General features: G+C 40.1%; 1 protein-coding gene across 3 annotated transcripts in view; it reads right to left on the reverse strand.

Annotated features, from left to right (window-relative positions):
• ttc28 (tetratricopeptide repeat domain 28) overlaps window positions 1-18,416 on the reverse strand; it is a 261,955-nt gene that overhangs the window by 54,429 nt on the left and 189,110 nt on the right. For all 3 annotated transcript variants that reach the window (XM_087794936.1, XM_087794931.1, XM_087794942.1), the window contains one exon: window positions 18-525. In XM_087794936.1, coding sequence (XP_087651062.1) covers window positions 18-525 — 508 coding nt within the window. The remainder of the gene's footprint in view (window positions 1-17; window positions 526-18,416) is intronic.

The following is an 18,416-nucleotide window of genomic DNA, read 5'->3' on the forward strand; positions in this document are numbered from 1 at the left end:
ATATTTTAAAAACCTACCCAGATTGGAGGAGGCTCTTCCCTCGGCGGCTCTGTCCTTCAAACCCTCCGCTATAGAAAGCTGCTGCTCGTGGTACTGCTTCGCCCTCTCCAAGTCCTGCATGCAGCGGGCGGCGTGGCCCAGACCGGCGTACGCCCTCATCTCTATGGACTTCTCCTCCAGCTCCTGGGCCAGCTCCAGAACGTGAGTGTGGTAGGACATGGCCTTGTCAAAGTTCCTGTGGTAGTGGTAGGCGCTGCCGAGGTTGCTGTACGCCCGGGCCTCCTCGCGCTTGTTCTCCAGCGCCTTGGCGATCCCCAGGTGCTGTTCGTGACATTGGACGGCGTTCTCGAAGTCCCCCATCGCGATGTAGACCGCCCCCATGTTCCCGAGCTCCCGGGCCTCGGAGAGTTGATCTTTGGACTGCTTGGCGAGGAGGACGCACTGCTTGTGGCTGGCCAGGGCGTTCGGATAGTCCCCTATGGCTGTGTAGACGTGGCCTAGGCTGCTCAGCGCCATGGAGGCCGCCTGACAAAAAGAAGACACGAAGAAATTAGTTTTTTTCAAAGCCTTCATAGTAACGGGGGTCTTAGAAAATACTGATACAGAGATATATTGCAATATTTTTTCAAGGATATTGTATATATATTCTGTTTTTTTTGCCAAAGTGGAAGTGGAAGTAGACATAGTCACTATGTCCTCCACAGCTAAAGGATTGGAAATTCCGAGAAATCCCGGAGATGACTGAGGACGAGAGGATGCAGTGGACTCCAGCAGCTGATGTTTGAACATATTTTGGTTAAAAATGAAAGCAGACAAGCCCTGATTGTGAAGAGGTGGGTGGGGGTCTGGATTTACGAGATACGTGGTTTTCTACAGGGGTGGAGGGTGGTATCTTTCTTTGTTTTTGTATTCTACCTTTTCTTTTCTTTTTTTCTTTTTTTCATGTGTGTATCAAAATGTATGTCTTAATATCTGAAAATCAATAAAAAGTTTAAAAAAAAAATTAAAAAAAATGAAAGCAGAGAATTTGGTTATGTGGTCTGTAAATTATGCAATGAGTCAAGTACTCAGACAATACTCAAAATATATTCCTAAAGTATCGCAACATATCGTATCGTTGCACCAGTATCGTGATGCGTAACGTATCACATTCTTTCCAATACACTGCCCTAAATAGCGAGCAACTATTTTGTTTTCTCTGTTTCTTTATAGCTCTTGGACAACGTCCTCAGATGATTCTTCTTGAGATTCTTGATCCCACGCGTTTGTATTTGATCTTCGCTTTAATCCCGAAGACATGGGATTTCAATAGAGGGCGAGACCACAAAGGCTCGGATGAATCATGACGCTAAGTCTCTTCCTCTCTCTCTGATTTCTGGGGAGATCATTTCATCTCCAGGACCTAAAATTAGAAATTTAAAATTGCATGCACTTTTTTTTTTTTTTTTACTCATCGATGACAAAGCTTGATATATTTTGTCCTTCGTTCACTCGTTATCTTCCCTTTTCTTCCACAAATGGGGTCACACGGGGCTGGAGGGCGATCCCTGCTTTGTGATAACAGGGATGATACCCTTGAAGTGTTTGTGTGGCTTCTATTCATCCAGGTCATTTTAATGAGAGGCTTTTTTAATGAGTCGAAATGTGTGTCAACACGCTTTTTTGACCTCCTCAACTTTATTCACGACAACTTTAGCTCGTCCACAGATTCCCCAAATAAGCTCCGATAACAGGCGTCGGGTTTGATGTGTGATTCTGACCCGGGTTGTGATGCAAATGAGCACCTCTGTAAGCACGTTGCAAAGCCATTACGTTGCTTTCTGCAATCAGGCGACACGGCGCGCCACAAGCTACAAACAAAGGGCGCTAATCAGGCTGGAGAGAAGGACTGCTGTGGAGCTTTTTCGCCGAGAATCTGGAGAGTGCATGTGCAGGGGCTCCACTGACTGACTGACTGACTGCTGGCGGCCTCGCCGAAGCTGTGGATACCAGGCTTATCGCTGGTCTCAAGCACTGTTTACCACATCTCCTCGAGCACCACACAAAAGCAGCACAATTCCATTATGCAGTCAAGGAAATACAAGCGTTCAAATTGAAGTTTTTTTTTTCAAGTTGACCTCTTATAAGACACAATCAGTGCAGGCTTATTAACTGTTTATACAGAGGGTAAACAGCTGGGGATTGGGGTCAGCTGTCGGTGCGCGAACAGATGTTGAATTAATCATGCACGTCCAGCTAATAAAGCATCTCCTTCCTCGGCCAAGAGAAGGTTTTTTTTTGGACGCAGGCCAGTGAAGAAGACAGGATGACACTTAAGGTCAAACTACTTTTCTCCTTTTTGTTGCGCATCGCGGCGATCGCCCGCGAGGAAACGTTCCCGGCGTGTGTTCGGCTCTCAGATAAATGAAGAGACGCAGAATCAATTTGGAGATGCTACGACTGGCGTAAAATATTGTTTTTCATTAAAGCGGCGTTCTTCAAATGGAAGTGGCAGACACTGCATGAGACGAGAGCCTGGAACGAGAATCAATTTAATATGCCTGAGAGGGCTTTTGTTGATTCAGTGTGATTATGGAGAAGCAAGAAAACTACACTCGTCACGGTACTCAAGCACTTGTTAAGAAGTTTCAGGACGATTTCAAACTCTTTTTCTGATTCTCACACTTATTTATTTCTCTCATTTGTTCCTTTGTGCCCTGTAATGGATCTGAAACCGCCCTCTTGTGCAGCTGTGATAAACCCTTTGATTAGTGGAAGAGAAAAAGTGGACTCACAAGAGTTTCTCACGTGATCATGATCAATAAACAGCTTCTCCAACAGTAGGTGGTGGTTTATTCAGGCCCTAAACTATAAAGTCGGGTTTAACAAATGTGTTTGAGGTATCCCTTGTGTTGTCTCTGGGTCCAGGTGAACAACATCCCTGGCCTCTAGAAATACCCATGCAGTGGCTGAAGTTGTTCATCTTCACCCCAAAGAATACCAAAAAAATATTAGTTTATGGGCCTTCGGGTCACCTTGACCCTGAGATAAGACGTGGGTAAACAACAACTAAAAAAAAATGCCAACAAGAATATGAATTACAACTATCCGACTACATACTGGCTTCAAATATCCCAAAACCCAACAACAAAAACAACACATATTTTAGTATTTAAAAAATACTAAAACACATTACTAGTGATTTAAAGTTATTATATTAAGTAGCATTAGATTCGATTCGATAGACTTCATTAGTTTGGTTTGGAAAATACCTTTAGAATGCCCAAAATAATAAATGAAAAAGATTTGTATACATCTGAATTGAACGAAAATGTAAGTATAATTTAAATGTTTTGACATTTTGTTAAAGGGAAACTAATGTGAAAACCCAACCCCTGACTCACTCACATGTTTCAAATGTTTAAGTTTTTCTCTCCAAGATGCAGTAAGTCCTTCATCATGACCATGTTTTGAACTTATTACTTTATAAAGTTCATCCTAGTCTGAATTCTGGGCGAACAAGAGGTTACGAAAGCGGAGTCCATTATGATGTAATAATGACTTGACTCCTCCTCCAGCCAGCTGTAATTACTCCCCGCTTTGTTTATACAACGAGTCCCTTGGAGGTGGAGACTTCTGGGATTGATGACGCATGGTGAGAAACCTTGATGATCGACCAATCACAGCAGAGTGGGTGTGGTTATGGTAAGGAGATTTAATATCAAGAAAAACTAGTGTTTTCAGTGGGCGGGGCTTAATCACATTTTCTAATGTATATATTTAGATGAAAAGATATTTTTTTACAAACAGATAAATAATGATGATATAATAGAGGTTCAAGATTTATTTAAGACTGCAACTCATACCACTAAATAGATGTAAAATACCTGAAAACAATAAAAACTAAAAACTTTTTTACTGTGTATTTTTTAGAATATTGTTCTGATAGTTGGGGGTAAATGTTTCCTCCTATAAAACTCAGTTGTATTGTGTAACAAATGTGAATATAAGCAGGTTACACTGATAAATAAAACACACGAACACCATAAGGGACACTTCTTCCAGTTAACCGCACACACACAGATCCACTCACCTATCTGGTTTTACTACAAGATGCTCGGCAATCAATTTCCTGATGACACAGGGACTTCCAGCCGTTTGCTCAAGTCTAAAGGCCCGACGAGGCATTACGCAGACCCAGTGAGGCAATTACCCCCCATCACAACTGTTGCTGTTTCATGCTCCCCGATAGCAGATCTAGAGCCGCTCAATTACATCAGGCTTTTGAAGCCTCGCTCCATCTCTCTAACTTCCACTTTTGAGGGCTGAGAAACAGAAAAGATTCCACATCTCTGTCTTCAGATTGCTGTGGCGAGGCACTGAGACAGAAAAAAAAAAGAGGCATGAGTGGAACGCAATCTCTTCTCCAGTTGAGATGAGTTGCTCTTGTGATCAGTGTCCCCCTAAAGTGAGACTGCAACGCTGCATTTTCTCCTTAGATGGGAGCCAAGATAGGCGGATAATGAGGAGCCGGCGTCGCACAGAGGATGCGCTGTGTTTGGCTCAGGGACAGAGATACCGGCGGCGTCTGCGTCTCACTTGTGACTGAAGCCCTCCGACATCACAGCTTCACTCCCTCCAAATACGCAGTGGTGGCATCTCAAATATCCCCGCGCCTCAGAGAGAATCCATGCATTTTCATGGGAATCCTGGCTTGTTGTTCATTTAGTTCAATTTCCTACTTTCTCAGTTGTATTTCCTCATGAAGCTCGACACGGCTCAGAAGAAAAACTGCCTCTAGGTCGAGGTTCGGTTCATTATCTTCCATTAGCATCTATCAGCGGCTAACGTTCAATCACTTTAGCTGGAAAACAAAAAAGTTTGTTGCCGTCCTAGACAACAATTACAAGTCTAGAGATCCGATCCCGTTATTCCTTGAGGTTTTTGTTCGAGTATTTTATATCACTGAATATGAACCGATAAACACGCCAAGGTAAGTAAGTATAAAACAATCCAATCCATGATTCATCCAATGAATCTAACTCTTTTGAAAAGAATGGAATATTAGACTGTTTAAGATGTTCTATAATTTGACCTTGTTTGATAAACACACAATGACAATGAGAGAAAGAAATGATTATTTTTACAATATCAAAACCTTAAAAAAAATTAAATTCGATTGATTGCTCCTACTTTGACATTTATTTTAAATAATACATTCACATTTTAATTTAATGTGTAAACGTGAAACTGCTTTACATAAGTGGTTCAGAAACAATGTTTTATTTGGAGTTAGCAGGAAGATAAAAACCAGAAACTGACGATACAAGAGTTTTTATCTTGTTTTGTGAACTAATGTTTACATGGAAAACTAACAATGCAGAAACAAATAATTGGCATTGTTGCAGTTACACTATTCCACCACTAGTTTGAGGGGAACTATGTTGCTAAACTACAGATAGTAAGTATATTAAGTAGGTCATTTATATTTATAGAGCACTTTTCCAGACCAACGGAAAAAAACAAAAACAATACTCAATAAAATATATATTTAAAAGGTCAAGATAACACAGAGAACAACACAGGAGTCTCCGAAAATCAAGGAAAAGCCTGCACGAATAAAAATGTAAAGATGTTTCTTGAAGGAGTCAGTAGGGCCTTTATTAATAATTCCTGTTTGTATCATTGAGAAAAAGTATTCAAGAATATTACAATTTTCTCACTGTTTGTGTGTCTAAATTTAACGATGGTTCCTAAAAACTCAAAATATAATGTCATGGTTTTTCATACCTCGAATTCTGATCCGGCCACATTTGTTTACAGAATAGATTTCTGAATTATCATCAAAATTATTTTAATAAGGTGGAGTTTACTGACATTAAACATTCTATTATGACAACAAAGCCTTGCAGGTTTTCATGTTTATTGGCTTTAGAAGTCAAACTTTTAGAACTAACCAATGATACCAAGATGAAGGCTTTAATCTTCACAAAGCTGTTAGAGTAAAACAATCTTAACCCCAGTGCGGGATAAGTGGAGCTCGGGTGTTTATTTGGAAGCTGTAAGAGGAAACTTGTTTTCTTTGACACCATCTGAGGTTTCCTCTTTCCGTCTGAGCCGAGGTGATGGACTCCCCATTGGGGTATGGTTTCCAAACAACAAATGGAGAAATAAAAACCACTTCCTATCCTTCTAAAACTTTGTGATTCATCCTCGCCTGATTAAAAAAGTACTTTCCCCTCTTTTGATGAGTGTCTCCGGAGACCTTTTCAACGAATCAGCTTCATTACAAAGTATTTTTTAATATTCCCCAGCACATTAGAGGGCTCCGGTCTTAATAGCGAGGAGGTCATTCATCGCGCCGAGCACAATTATCCTCTTCCCTAATGAAACAATTTACCACAGCCAACCACCGACCAGCCCTTCAAACACAGACTGAAGATTCCTTATCTGCTCTCTCTCTCGGTTGTCTAGGCGATGACAGATCCGAGGGACGGAAGGTGTTAAAAGCATTTCCGTGCAAACAGCATGTCCAGCTGGAAAAAAAGAGGGCAGGGGGCGCTCCAGAGAAGTGCGTTTAATGGGATTATACAGCGGAGGACAAGAGTCAAGGCAGAAGTCTGAAGCGATTCACATCGCTGTCCCACACAAATACTGATTTATTTGCACATTGTTTCCTTAAAAGTCAAACTTTTTTAAATTTTTTAAATGGCCACCTTCTCTCTTTTGTATTTGTCTGAAGCCACGAAGCCGAGCAGATGCTCGCTCTGAAGATGCATGTGAGAGGAGAGCGCTCCTCTTCACTTGCTGTCCTCTCATGTGCATATGTGGTTTCACAGCCACTTTCAAGCCGGCATGAAAGAGACAGACCATCAAACCCTGATCCTCATGAGCAGGAGGAGACACACACACACACACACACACACACACACACACACACACACACACACACACACACACACACACACACACACACACACACACACACACACACACACACACACACACACACACACACACACACACACACACACACACACACACACACACACACACACACACAAACAGTCGTCTAATTAAAAGGCAGTGCAGTGGAAGGTGAGCAGGACCATGCACCAGTGTTCCTCTTAACAAGCTGGGCTTGAGCAACGCTCGCTGCCAGGGAACAGAACCATGTGGTGGTGGAGGTGGGGTGGTGGTGGTGGTGGGGGGAGAAATGACGGTCTTTGTTTGAGGAGTAAAACAAGGAAAACTGTAGCAATCTCCCCCCAGGATACAGATGTCTTTGCATCAAGACCATTTTCACCTTCCACCATAAAAAAAAAAAAAAGAAGCGTCACTAACACGGATCGAGTCGACCTGAAGACGCAAACCCGACCTGAGAGCATGTTGGCACGTCGGCACGGAAGCATGGGGTGGGAATGATTAAATATTTAGCTGGTTTTTATGGCTGTGTACTCCATTCTCCTCTCATGGTGTTTGCACACAGATATGCATCCGTTGGGAGCGACCATTACAACGAGCCAAATGAGGGGCTTCTCTGCCATATCAGAACCTTCTGCTTCTCCTCGAGCAGCAAAAACGCTGTGCTCCGTCAAGCGAGGGCAGGTACAGCTGGGCCTGATTGTTCTCTACACAACTGTGGACTCACACACACTCATGCACCAACTCCCACCGGTTCAACATGGACGCAGTGGAGGCCAAACGGCAAAAACCCTCCGTGAGCTAACCTTTCCAGCTTCTATAACAAACCAAATAAACGTCTTACTGCCAATTATACCAAGTTCTACAAAGTTTTATTTGCCTGGTCCTTTTATTGCATTCATTATAAACAACTAAACTTCATATAAGTGTCATAAAGTGTCATTCCTAAGGTTCTATCCAAGCCTTTTGACTGCACATTTTGTGAATCCTTTCGACCTGAAGAAAACGGACGAAATGCTCAATCAAGATACTAAGTTTAGTATGAAGTATGAAACAAGTTTCTCAGCAATTAAACCACTACAAATATTGAGGCAATTCAGGCACAAACCTATCAAGATTTCTCGCTAGGATGACCTTGTTTTCTTTTCTACAGTTTCTATGAATAAGTGAATTATTTCCATTTATTTAGTCTAGTCTTTGTGACGCAGTTTTCTCTTGATAATAAGAAAGTTAAGTTGAGTTTTTTTATTAATCCTATTTTTTTTTTCTAATTGAATTTTATATTTACCACACTATTGAAGGCACCATTGCATTATCGGATGCACAATACTGCTAGTTAATGTGATTATGTGTACATTAATTTGAGTTGCTTTCCAACACAAACACAGCAGAGTCGGTTTTTGGTAAATGTAAATAAAGAGAATTTTGGTAGCGATTTATATTACTCAGCAATTTTGCAATTTATTTATATAAAGTAATAGAGGTTCACTGATGAATATATTTCATTGTTGATTTTGTTGATGAAGAAAACTATAATAGTAGAAACCACATACATTTCCATCAACTGAACGATGTTCTTCAGGGATTAAGATGATATAACTACTGTCTTCTAGTCTACCTAATATCTTAATAATCAACTTGTTCTTTCTTTTTATTATCTTTGTTTCATCTTGTTCTTTCTTTTTAATCTCTTTTTTGTTCTTTTTCTTATTTTTATTTTTATGAATAATCGTCTGTATTGCTGTGTCTAATTGGAAAAAAACAATTCAATAAAGTTCTACCTCACCGAACCTAACCTAAAAACAAACGGCTATCTATGATATTCTATGTTTGTATCCTTTTAAGGTCTTTGTGTAATTTCCTCTGATCTATGCTCTTTATATTTGCACTTTGTTATCCCTTTGCACTTCTTTTTTTTAATTGCACTTTGTGCTTGCTTTTATAAAACTTGCTCTACCTTCAATTGGAAATCTAATTTCCCGAAAGAGGACCCCAGAGGGATTAATAACGTAAATCTAATCTAATCTAGTAGGAGTTGTGTTGATTCAAAAACCCAGAAAAGGTAACGTTTTGTTTAGAGACATACTAAAAAAAATATTCTGTATTAAATCACAAATTCATAAGTTAAAAACCTTATCAGGTCTAGTGATATATGGGACATTCATAAAGGAAAAGTTGAATTTAATTTAAACAATTCAGTTGGAGAATGTTGAATTATTTTATAATAATATAACATTAATACAAGTTAAGATTTACAAATTCAGAGTTACTTATGGGATTAGGTTTGTTGCCAACCATAGTATTAGGCAGTGTGTTTTTATTTATTATTTTAAAAAGGGCTTATTTGAAGTCATTGGACGGCCAACAGTAGCCTGGACGTATTTCTCTCATAATGAAGAATGAGCAATTTTAAAGTTGGACTGGTGTGTTATTGTGGCAGCCAACAGGGAGTTAGGAAGGAGGCGAACATGCAGCCAGAGAAAAGAAAGAGTCCGACTTAATTTACTGGAGGATTTAAATGATGACCTCTGAGTTGAGGGAAATATAGCAGAGACATTGATAGAGAGCGAGATGAACCAGTAAATAACTGGAGTCTGGTGTTGAAACTCTGAGCTCGTTCTTTATGTATTTATAGAAGTTTTAAATTGAGGCATTGCAGGTGTGGACTGGAGAGAGATAAACACTGACTTCCAGAGACACTTAAATCAATCCTCCCAACATTTTGATGATGAGACACCGGACAGAAAAGATGATTTGGTTGATCCGAGCGACAGTCCAGCGCTCAAGGAATTGACGCCACACAGCCGGCGGACTTGTTATTCCTCCTGCTCCACAGGACACTTTCACAGAGAAGTGATTGTCATGCGAGGTCAGACGGAGGCCGAGGCCACTCGTGACAGCCACCTCTCCGTCCGTCAGACTGTCTGCGCCTTAAAGCGGTTATGCGTGCAGACGTTTATGAGCCGGCGTTTAAGACCAGTTTAGAAATAATGAACAGCAGGTCCGAGGAAATGTTCTTGACACCGTAACAACTGGAAATAGCAAATATTATTCCCAAGGTTTGAGTATGTAACAAAAGTCTTCCACTCTGTGCCAAGGACGACGGCGACAAACATTGGTCTCACTGAGGTCAACATTTGAAACGGAATCTTTGGGACGACCTCATGTGGGGGCGGAGGTGTGTATTTTTAAGACAATACTCTAGACACAACAAGGGTCTACAGACGTGGCCAAGTGTTGAGTGAGAACCAAAAGATTCTGGCATCGCTAATTCACCGGCCGTCCAAAATCCCTGAGACAGGATGTCAACGTCAATGCAAAAAAACATCCCGCCCGCCGTCTGATACACACATCCATCTAAACTTTAGCTGTGGAGGAAATTGAGGAGGTGACACACACCGGGGGAAAGAAAGGCACCGTGAATTAAATCTAAAATACTCTAAATCAGAGTGAAGCCTTGCGGGGCGTCGTGGGGCGGCTGTTTATTTCTGTACTGAGGAGGAATTTCCACAGGCAGAGCTGTGTGGTGCCTACTGGTGCAGGGAATCAATTCTTCAGGGACCTTGTGGCGACAGAGGGGGAAATCACAGAGGGTTTTGGAGCGGCATTTCTGGATTGGGCTGAGGTAAACATTAAGGTTTGCCACTTTTCAATGTCCCCAAGGTGAAAAAAAAAGGATTGCACTCCGGCACACAATGAGATGTAAAGTGCATCTCTCGCCTTTAACACTCAAAGTCTAACATTGATGCACCTAAGATGCCTCGTGTAGGTCATAATCTTTTATTTTTTCCATTCTGATTATCTTCTCTGTCAAGGAGACAATAAATGTCTATTTTTAACAATAGTAACCCGGACTTTAAAGGAAAATAACACGATAGGACTCCATAGTGTAGAGAAGTGTAATGCATACAAATGAAGACTTTTTTAAGGGTGATTAATGATTTAGTTTTTGGTACAATTTTCTCTTTTTCCGAGTAATATATTTATTGATTTGTTTCTTTTGTGGTATTTATTTCAGTTTTTTGGAGTTATTTATGTAATGTCTTTTAAAACACGCATATTTTAGTGGACTAGAGACATTCCTGAATTATCGAGATCCCAAAAGAATTTCCAACCTGCAATTTCTGTGAATGTGGGATGATTCTCGTCACTTCTCACTGATATATTTTAACAATTATTAGGACGTGTGAGCTGATAACAGACCTCAAACTGACCCAGTTCCATTCAGAGCTCGCACAAAGACAGAAAACATGACTTTATAAAACAGCGTTTCATTGAATCACTATAATAAATCCATTATAATTTGACTGTGTTGACAAAACATGTTATTATTTTTCGTTAGATGACAGTTTGGCATCACTAGATGATATGGATGTGACCAGCTTATATCATTGGTTGCCTTGTGGTAAAAAAGCTGATGCCTAAGAACCTTAAATCCCGATCAGGTTACATATATTTTTGCACTATGCAGACCCAGTTCTTGTTATTTGAAACAAGATCCTTGGTTGTTTTTTTTTAGTTGTGACAGCAACAATTTATCGCTCATATATATTTAACCATCATTATTCCTCAGAGTCTATATTTACGGTTTAATTTGACTGAAAATCGTCATTCAGGCTTTGATTTATCTAAGCTATTTCTACTTTCTACATTGCAATTGCAGGAGATTGTGAGTTCCTCTGAAAGAGCAAACAATGCACAGTCTGTTCGTCATGTTCTTTATTTGTTTAAAAACACTTTTATCTTGGAGTTGGGAAATATACATCTATACACACCATATGTGTGTTCCCTTCGTTGTGTCATAAAAGGACGTCCCGAGTGGAATATATGCACCTTCTTCCTCTGATTTACTTCATGAGCGGGTTTATAAATATTAAACAGAGCTATAGATAACATTTTCAAAGCTTTTTATTCTGGAAACCGTTGCAGAGCGTCAGTTGTTTTTTTTTTGGAAACAAATTCTGTTTGCACTTCACTGCCTTTTTCGGTGCTTTCGTAAATTGCTGCCACATTACTATCTCAAAGCTTGACTTGCTTTGGCAATATGGAGACGATTAATTTTGGGGGGAAAAACTAAGGACGCCTCGCCCTCTCTGCTCCGACCCAACGCACGACACAAAGAAAACTCCAGCATCTGATCGATCTGCATGTTTGCAGCTCTTTCATTTGAAGCTAATGAGTTGCTCTTATGGCTTCCCGCTGGGTTTGAGGACACCGAGCCAGGAGCTGCATACTAGCAGACCCCCCACTTTTGCTGAAAGTATTAAGCAGAAAATGAGACAGTCAGTCCAAGGACACGGAGTCCGGGGTTATTCAAGGGTAAACTGGAGCCCCCTGGATAGGAGGCAACGTAGCTGTCAGCCCACTCAGCTGGATGAATCCAGCCCGACAAACCAAACTATCTCTGTGCTACATGAAAATACCATAATTGTTGGCTGAAGTCAGAGAATCTGCTTCACTCCGGGGTGGTCCGGTGACCCCTCTTGATATGACATGACACTCGTGCGTTTTCATTAATCCCCTTTTCAAAGATTCTTCTTTTGTTCTTCTCTTTTAATCCATCTGCGGCGGCGAGTGAGAGAGAGTTCACTGAATTGTCAGCGTGTTTTTTTAATTGAATTATTAAATAGTTATATGATGTATTCTAGCAAAGGATGATCCTTAATCATACGGCTTCTAAATTTTCGAATTAAAGCAATAAAGTTTCGGGATTCAAGAGATTTGTGTTGTGATTAAAAGAGAAGTATGAAGAAAACCCTTTGATCAACCTTTAAAATCCATTTTCATCCCATTATAATGCAAAATTATTCATTTTAATAACACACCGAAGAATTCAAACCGAAGGGAATTCAATATTTCTACCGTTACTAATTTATTTTATATATTCTCTTGCTTTCATATACTGTATATATAATATCTTCTAATTTACTATATGCATTGTATTAAGATATGTATGTGAAGTCTCATATAAATAAACAGATTCATTGCAAAATAATTAAAAAAACGTTATTTTGTCTTAATAAAATTCTTAAATATCCAGATTATTATAATTAAAAAATACTTATATAAATAAAGGATATCTTCAATATAAAGATAAATATCTTTTGAGATTTGATTTCCTGCTTCAACTTTCACTCTAAAGTTGCCTGATGTACAGTTGAAATTTGTTAACATTATTAAAATCCCTGAGCTCTTTCATTGCCATGCAACTACAGTATAGCTCTGAAAGTAGCTGAAGGTTGCAAGTAGGGAATAGCTGGACCTTTATTCTGTCATGGATGATTGCCTTAAATCTGTCAGTCATATCCATCCATCCATCCAACATCTGGATCTTTAGCTCAATATGTTTTCGTCCCAATCACAAATCCATTGGGGCTCTTTTACTCAACAATCATAAAGTAGCTACAAACAAATTGTTGATCCAAAAAACACCGACTCTATTACACATTTATTCACTCAGCAGTGAATGGAATCTTGAGTTTGGGCAGTTATCCTGACAACCATCAGCCAACCCCCATCAGCTGACACCAAGCACACTTGCCAATGATAGCCACAAATACTGCCACGGCTATTAAATCAATGGACCCCTCTATAGAGCTTGCTTCACTTTCAGGTCCAAACGACACACCGAGCTCCTCCAAAAACAATTGTGTTCAACAATAATATGGACATGTTGCCACTGTTTTTACTGGAGCAGGCCTGTTTGTTCATATTTGAACCAGGAATTGCCATTTCACTTTCGTTAGACCAGCCTTCCTCGGAATTCCACTGCTCTTTGAGTCTTTCTCCCGAGGTTCAACAAGTTCCTTTGTCCCAAAGTGTGGTCTTGACTGAAATGAATAAAAGTTATGTGAAAGCTTTGCTCACAGTGACAAATCCACAGTCATATTAAGCTCTTGAGCCCTTTAGCTCACAGTTTCACCACTGACAGACTTAGAGTTTAATAACCACGGGGCATGCCAAATTTTTCAAGAATTAAGTGTCCGACTGTCGAAGGAGTCAGATGTAAAAACTGGGCTTTGGCATGACTGAGAGCGCGGACCATAAAAGCTAAAGGGGTGATTACTAGAATCACATTCACGGGGATGCCAACACCAAAATCCCCAATGAATTGTGATGTTGTTACGAAGCTTCGTGAGTCAAAACCAGTACATGTTTTCCCTGCACGTCAAGCATCCAGCTCACCATGAGTCTTCATCGTGGTCAGCAGGGTTGGCCGGATCCTCTCACCGAGGACTTTGATGTGGTCCAAGGTTCAACAACTCATCAGTCTAACTACCAACCATCTAAATCCCGTCTCCCTCCGACACGTTTATTCTTCAGGAGTAATTGCAATCCGTGGTCAGCAGTGGACAGCGCAGTCCAACCAAGATGGCAAATCCCCACTAAAACCACCTCCACGCCTCACCGCCGCCACGGACTGTCACTTTTTTTTCCCCTGCCACACCAGAATAAATTAAAGCTTTCGGCACCACCGACGCCTTTTCCATCACCCTAGGATGGACGTCGCTGGTCTCCCTGATAAAGACTCGAAAAGAGGATCTCGCTGCTCCCCCACATTACACGCCTATAAACACATCATCCACATATGCACATGTGAGGCACACACATCACTTCCTACTGTGGCGGAGATTTGAAACCATGAAGATCGTAAGCCCCCATAGTGCACCATGATGGAATTCAAATCCCTGAAACGTTCCTTTTCATGTCTAAAACAAGACGACTCTTCCTAGAGGAGTGAGTTTCTCCTGCAGGGAATGTATGTGCATGTGCGGGTGTTTGGACGGGCGGATGGATCAAATATTGAATCACCTAATTAGCTTCTGTAAGTCCAGAATTAGTAAAGGAGTCCGCCTCACTGATTCCCTCGATTTCCTAGAATTATGGGCTGGCATAAGCCAGGGAAGCTGACGGATACATGGGTGGAAGGGAGATAAAGGACAAGGTGGGTTTTCTTTTTGTGTCGACGAGATGGGGGGGGAGAGATTATTGGCAAATAATTGTTTCTTTTAGGATTTTAAGGCAATAGTGCATGAGCCAATTTTGCCCCCGGCTGCGAGCTCGCGCCGCCAGAGTCTGATAGACAGGGAGGGTAAATAGTTGCTAGCAGGAGCTCTGATTGTATCTCTTGCTCATGGCAGGGTAGAGGCCACAGCGGACGAGTGATTGGCTTTTGTTGCAGACCACAAATTAAGTTGGCATTTCCGGAAAACCACCTGTGATTCCCAGAGAAGCTTTTCGTCAATTACACACCAACAATTCATCACAAAAAACCCTTTTGATCACCAGATACGATCTGATATTTGCAACTACTGAGTTACTGATGATTTAATATATGGCATTTTAAACGTGGAATAATATAGAAAAAATGTGGAATTCAAGATAAACCACCTCAAAGAAGTCTGAGTTAGCACTTCAAATTCACGTATTAGACATGAAAAATTGGGAAGGCTAGCCGTGTCCTTTATCATGACACCACATCATATCCTACGTATATCATCACGGCAGGCTGGAAGACATTTTAAAAGATTGCATTGGAGGAAGAGAAGAAAGAAAAAAACCCTTTAAACTCTAGCACTTGAAATATGATGAATGTTATTCATTAAAACGGTCATATATGCACTCATAGCTACAAAGGGTTCTCAAAGACTACTGTAAACGTTCTCTTTATATATATTATTACTTAGAAGGTTTGCACTATTCATTTGTCTAATCTAGATTATGTTTTAAGGATTAATTGAATGTTGGATATTATTTTACAACCCTTTAATTTATGAGTAAATGGGAAACAATAATTACATTCTTTCTTGTCTTCTTCCTTCAATTCATATTGTTGTTTACCATTTAAAAAGTGAGCTCCGAGTCCTGCCAGGTCAGGAGGTGAAGCCAAAGGCGTCTGACTCGCTGGTCATTTGTCATCAGATTTCAACAGGTGACCCATGAACCACTCAAATGTCAATCCAGGCATGGTTCAGACCCCGACTCTATCCCCACAGCTGCCCCTAGTCTCAGACGACAGAGGTCACAAATTGACAGGATACTAGGAGACAAGTGCCCTTTAAGTGCAACTGTTCCTTCGCGATACCACCAACACCACTTCAGTGGCTTTCACTTCAAAGCCCAACAAGACATTTCCATCTAGCAAGTGTTTACCAGGAATAGAAAGTAAAAACAGGTGAAGAAAGTACAAGTGGAAAGACAGACGTTTAAGATTCTGAGAGGAAAACATTAAAAAAATGAATCATGCCGAATTGATTCTTTAAATAATGTATTTGTTTGCAATCTTGCTCTGTTTGTTTGGGTATGTGATTGCTACCATATGTTCGATGGCTACGAGCGTTATACCGCGAGCTTGAAAATGTGCCAATAATTACATGTTAATGGAGTTGTGTTTGTTGCTTGGAAGTCAAATGCATTTTATTGCGCTAGAGTACACGCTAATGGAAAATGCTAATTGCTATAAAATGTCCGTGCAAACTACTTTGCAACATGTTATTGCTACATGCTAATTTAAGTGGCAAACCTAGCATTTAACTAAAGGAGTCGAGTCCCTATTTTAGGTCAAGACAGCAAAATCCCAGTTATTGATTTAGTATTCAAAGAAACCCGTTCTCAGTTAGAACGGCCGAAAAGAATCCAGAGTTTTGTCGAGTGTCAAATTGTCAACATGGCAGTTTTTTCAAAGCATTGAATCAATTGTTAAAGCAGGACTTGATACTACAAACTGTAGTGAAGACTAAAGGGTCTCTGAGGCGGCCCACGTAGCTGACAGCTCTTTTATTCATTTTTAAAATAAGAGAAAGCAATTTCTCTTTCGAAATGCTTCCGAAAACATATTCTGGGTGTTTTAGCTATAATGGAAATGAATTAAAAAGCCATCCCTAACCCACTAATTTGGCCACAGAATGGACAGTACCAGCCTCTCTGGGCAGGTCGCCCAGACAAATTAGTCAAGTGAAGAACACTGCTGAAAAAAACGTTACACAGAACTACAGCCCAGAGGTCATGACACCACTTAAAATATAATCCTTTTGCGTAAGTTTTTAGTCCATGTGTCAAACTCAAAAGAAAAGAGCCAGAACTGGTCCAACAATTCATTTCATGTGGACTCTTGGAACTTAAAAGCTCACTAATGCCAGATTACTTCATAGTTCGAGTTATAGCGTTCAACAGGTTGTTTGCTAGCAAATATTCTAATAACAGATAAATTGGCAGATGCCAAAAATCTGCTGCTCAATAAGGATTCAGTGGAAGTGAAAGTTCCTCAAGAAGAAAAACGAGAAGATGTCTTTGCGATAATCAAAAGAGAGATGATATGGAATTCTGTTAAAGAATGAGTTGACATTGCTGTAGACACTCATTGAGAAATATTTAGGTTTCTCTGGGATTTAAAAAGGACATGTTTGTGAAATACTTCAATATAAGTCGAGGTAGTACAGAGGCAGATTTACAGGAAAAAAAACAGACACTTGCTAAACCTTTCTGAGCTACAAAGCCTTGGGTAGGTGAAACTTAATACTCTTCGCGAGAGCGTCAGAGTGTCAGTTGACTCAAAGCAGACGCATGAGCACCAATTGAATTCTACTTCCACCTGTCAGGCGCAACAATGATAGGGAAAGACCCGGGTTCATTTGAACAAAGTGGATTACTGCCGGGGTTTGGTTTTTTCTGTTCGCACCGGAGGGAGAGAGCAATCACAGACAATAGCGTTTTACGCGTCTCAAGACGTGGCTTTTATTGAAACCTGAAATAAAATGACTCGAGGGAAAAGAGGGAGCTGTTAAAAGACAGAAGAAATGAAAGACAGGGTGGAGTTGGTCAAACATCAACAACCATTATGTGACTCATTGAACATCTGGAGCCTAAACTAAGGTGCACCGTAACCAAAGTCTCGAAACAAACTGTATCTGGACCTCCAAACGATTCGTAATGAGGTTCTGATGATAGAAGAGAGGAATGGCCTGAGCTTGATGATGGAATGTTAGCATAAAGTTGTTTTTAGCATAACATTTTTAAACTTATTATCATCTGTACTTAAATTAGGTTAGGTTAGGTAGGTTAGGTAGAACTTTATTGTTTTCTTTTTCCAATTAGCCACAGCAATACAGACGATTATTCACAAAAATAACAAGAAAAAAGAGAAATAAAGAGAAAGAACAAGATGATACAATCTAACTCTAAAGATAAAGATAAAGAACATAGATCAAAGAAAAATAAGACAAAGGATACAAAGATTAACATAGAAATAACATAGAAATGGAAAATTCAGCTCTATTGGATCTTGACATAGCTCATGGGTGGACAAATAATTGTCCCTGCTGTGATGGACCATAGGCCAAAAAAGGGGAAAATAAAAGTAGTTTTAATATGAAAAAAAAACAAAAAACTGAAAAAAAAGTCATGAAATGTTGTATATTATTTAATTCTTTATTCATCGTATTAAACAGGGACATCAAAACAAACTTATTATTTCAAATATAGATTATTTGTATTCTTTTCAATTTCATTGAGAG

This window comes from Callionymus lyra, chromosome 1 (genome assembly GCF_982586985.1).
Source record: "Callionymus lyra chromosome 1, fCalLyr1.hap1.1, whole genome shotgun sequence".
NCBI lineage: Eukaryota > Metazoa > Chordata > Actinopteri > Syngnathiformes > Callionymidae > Callionymus > Callionymus lyra.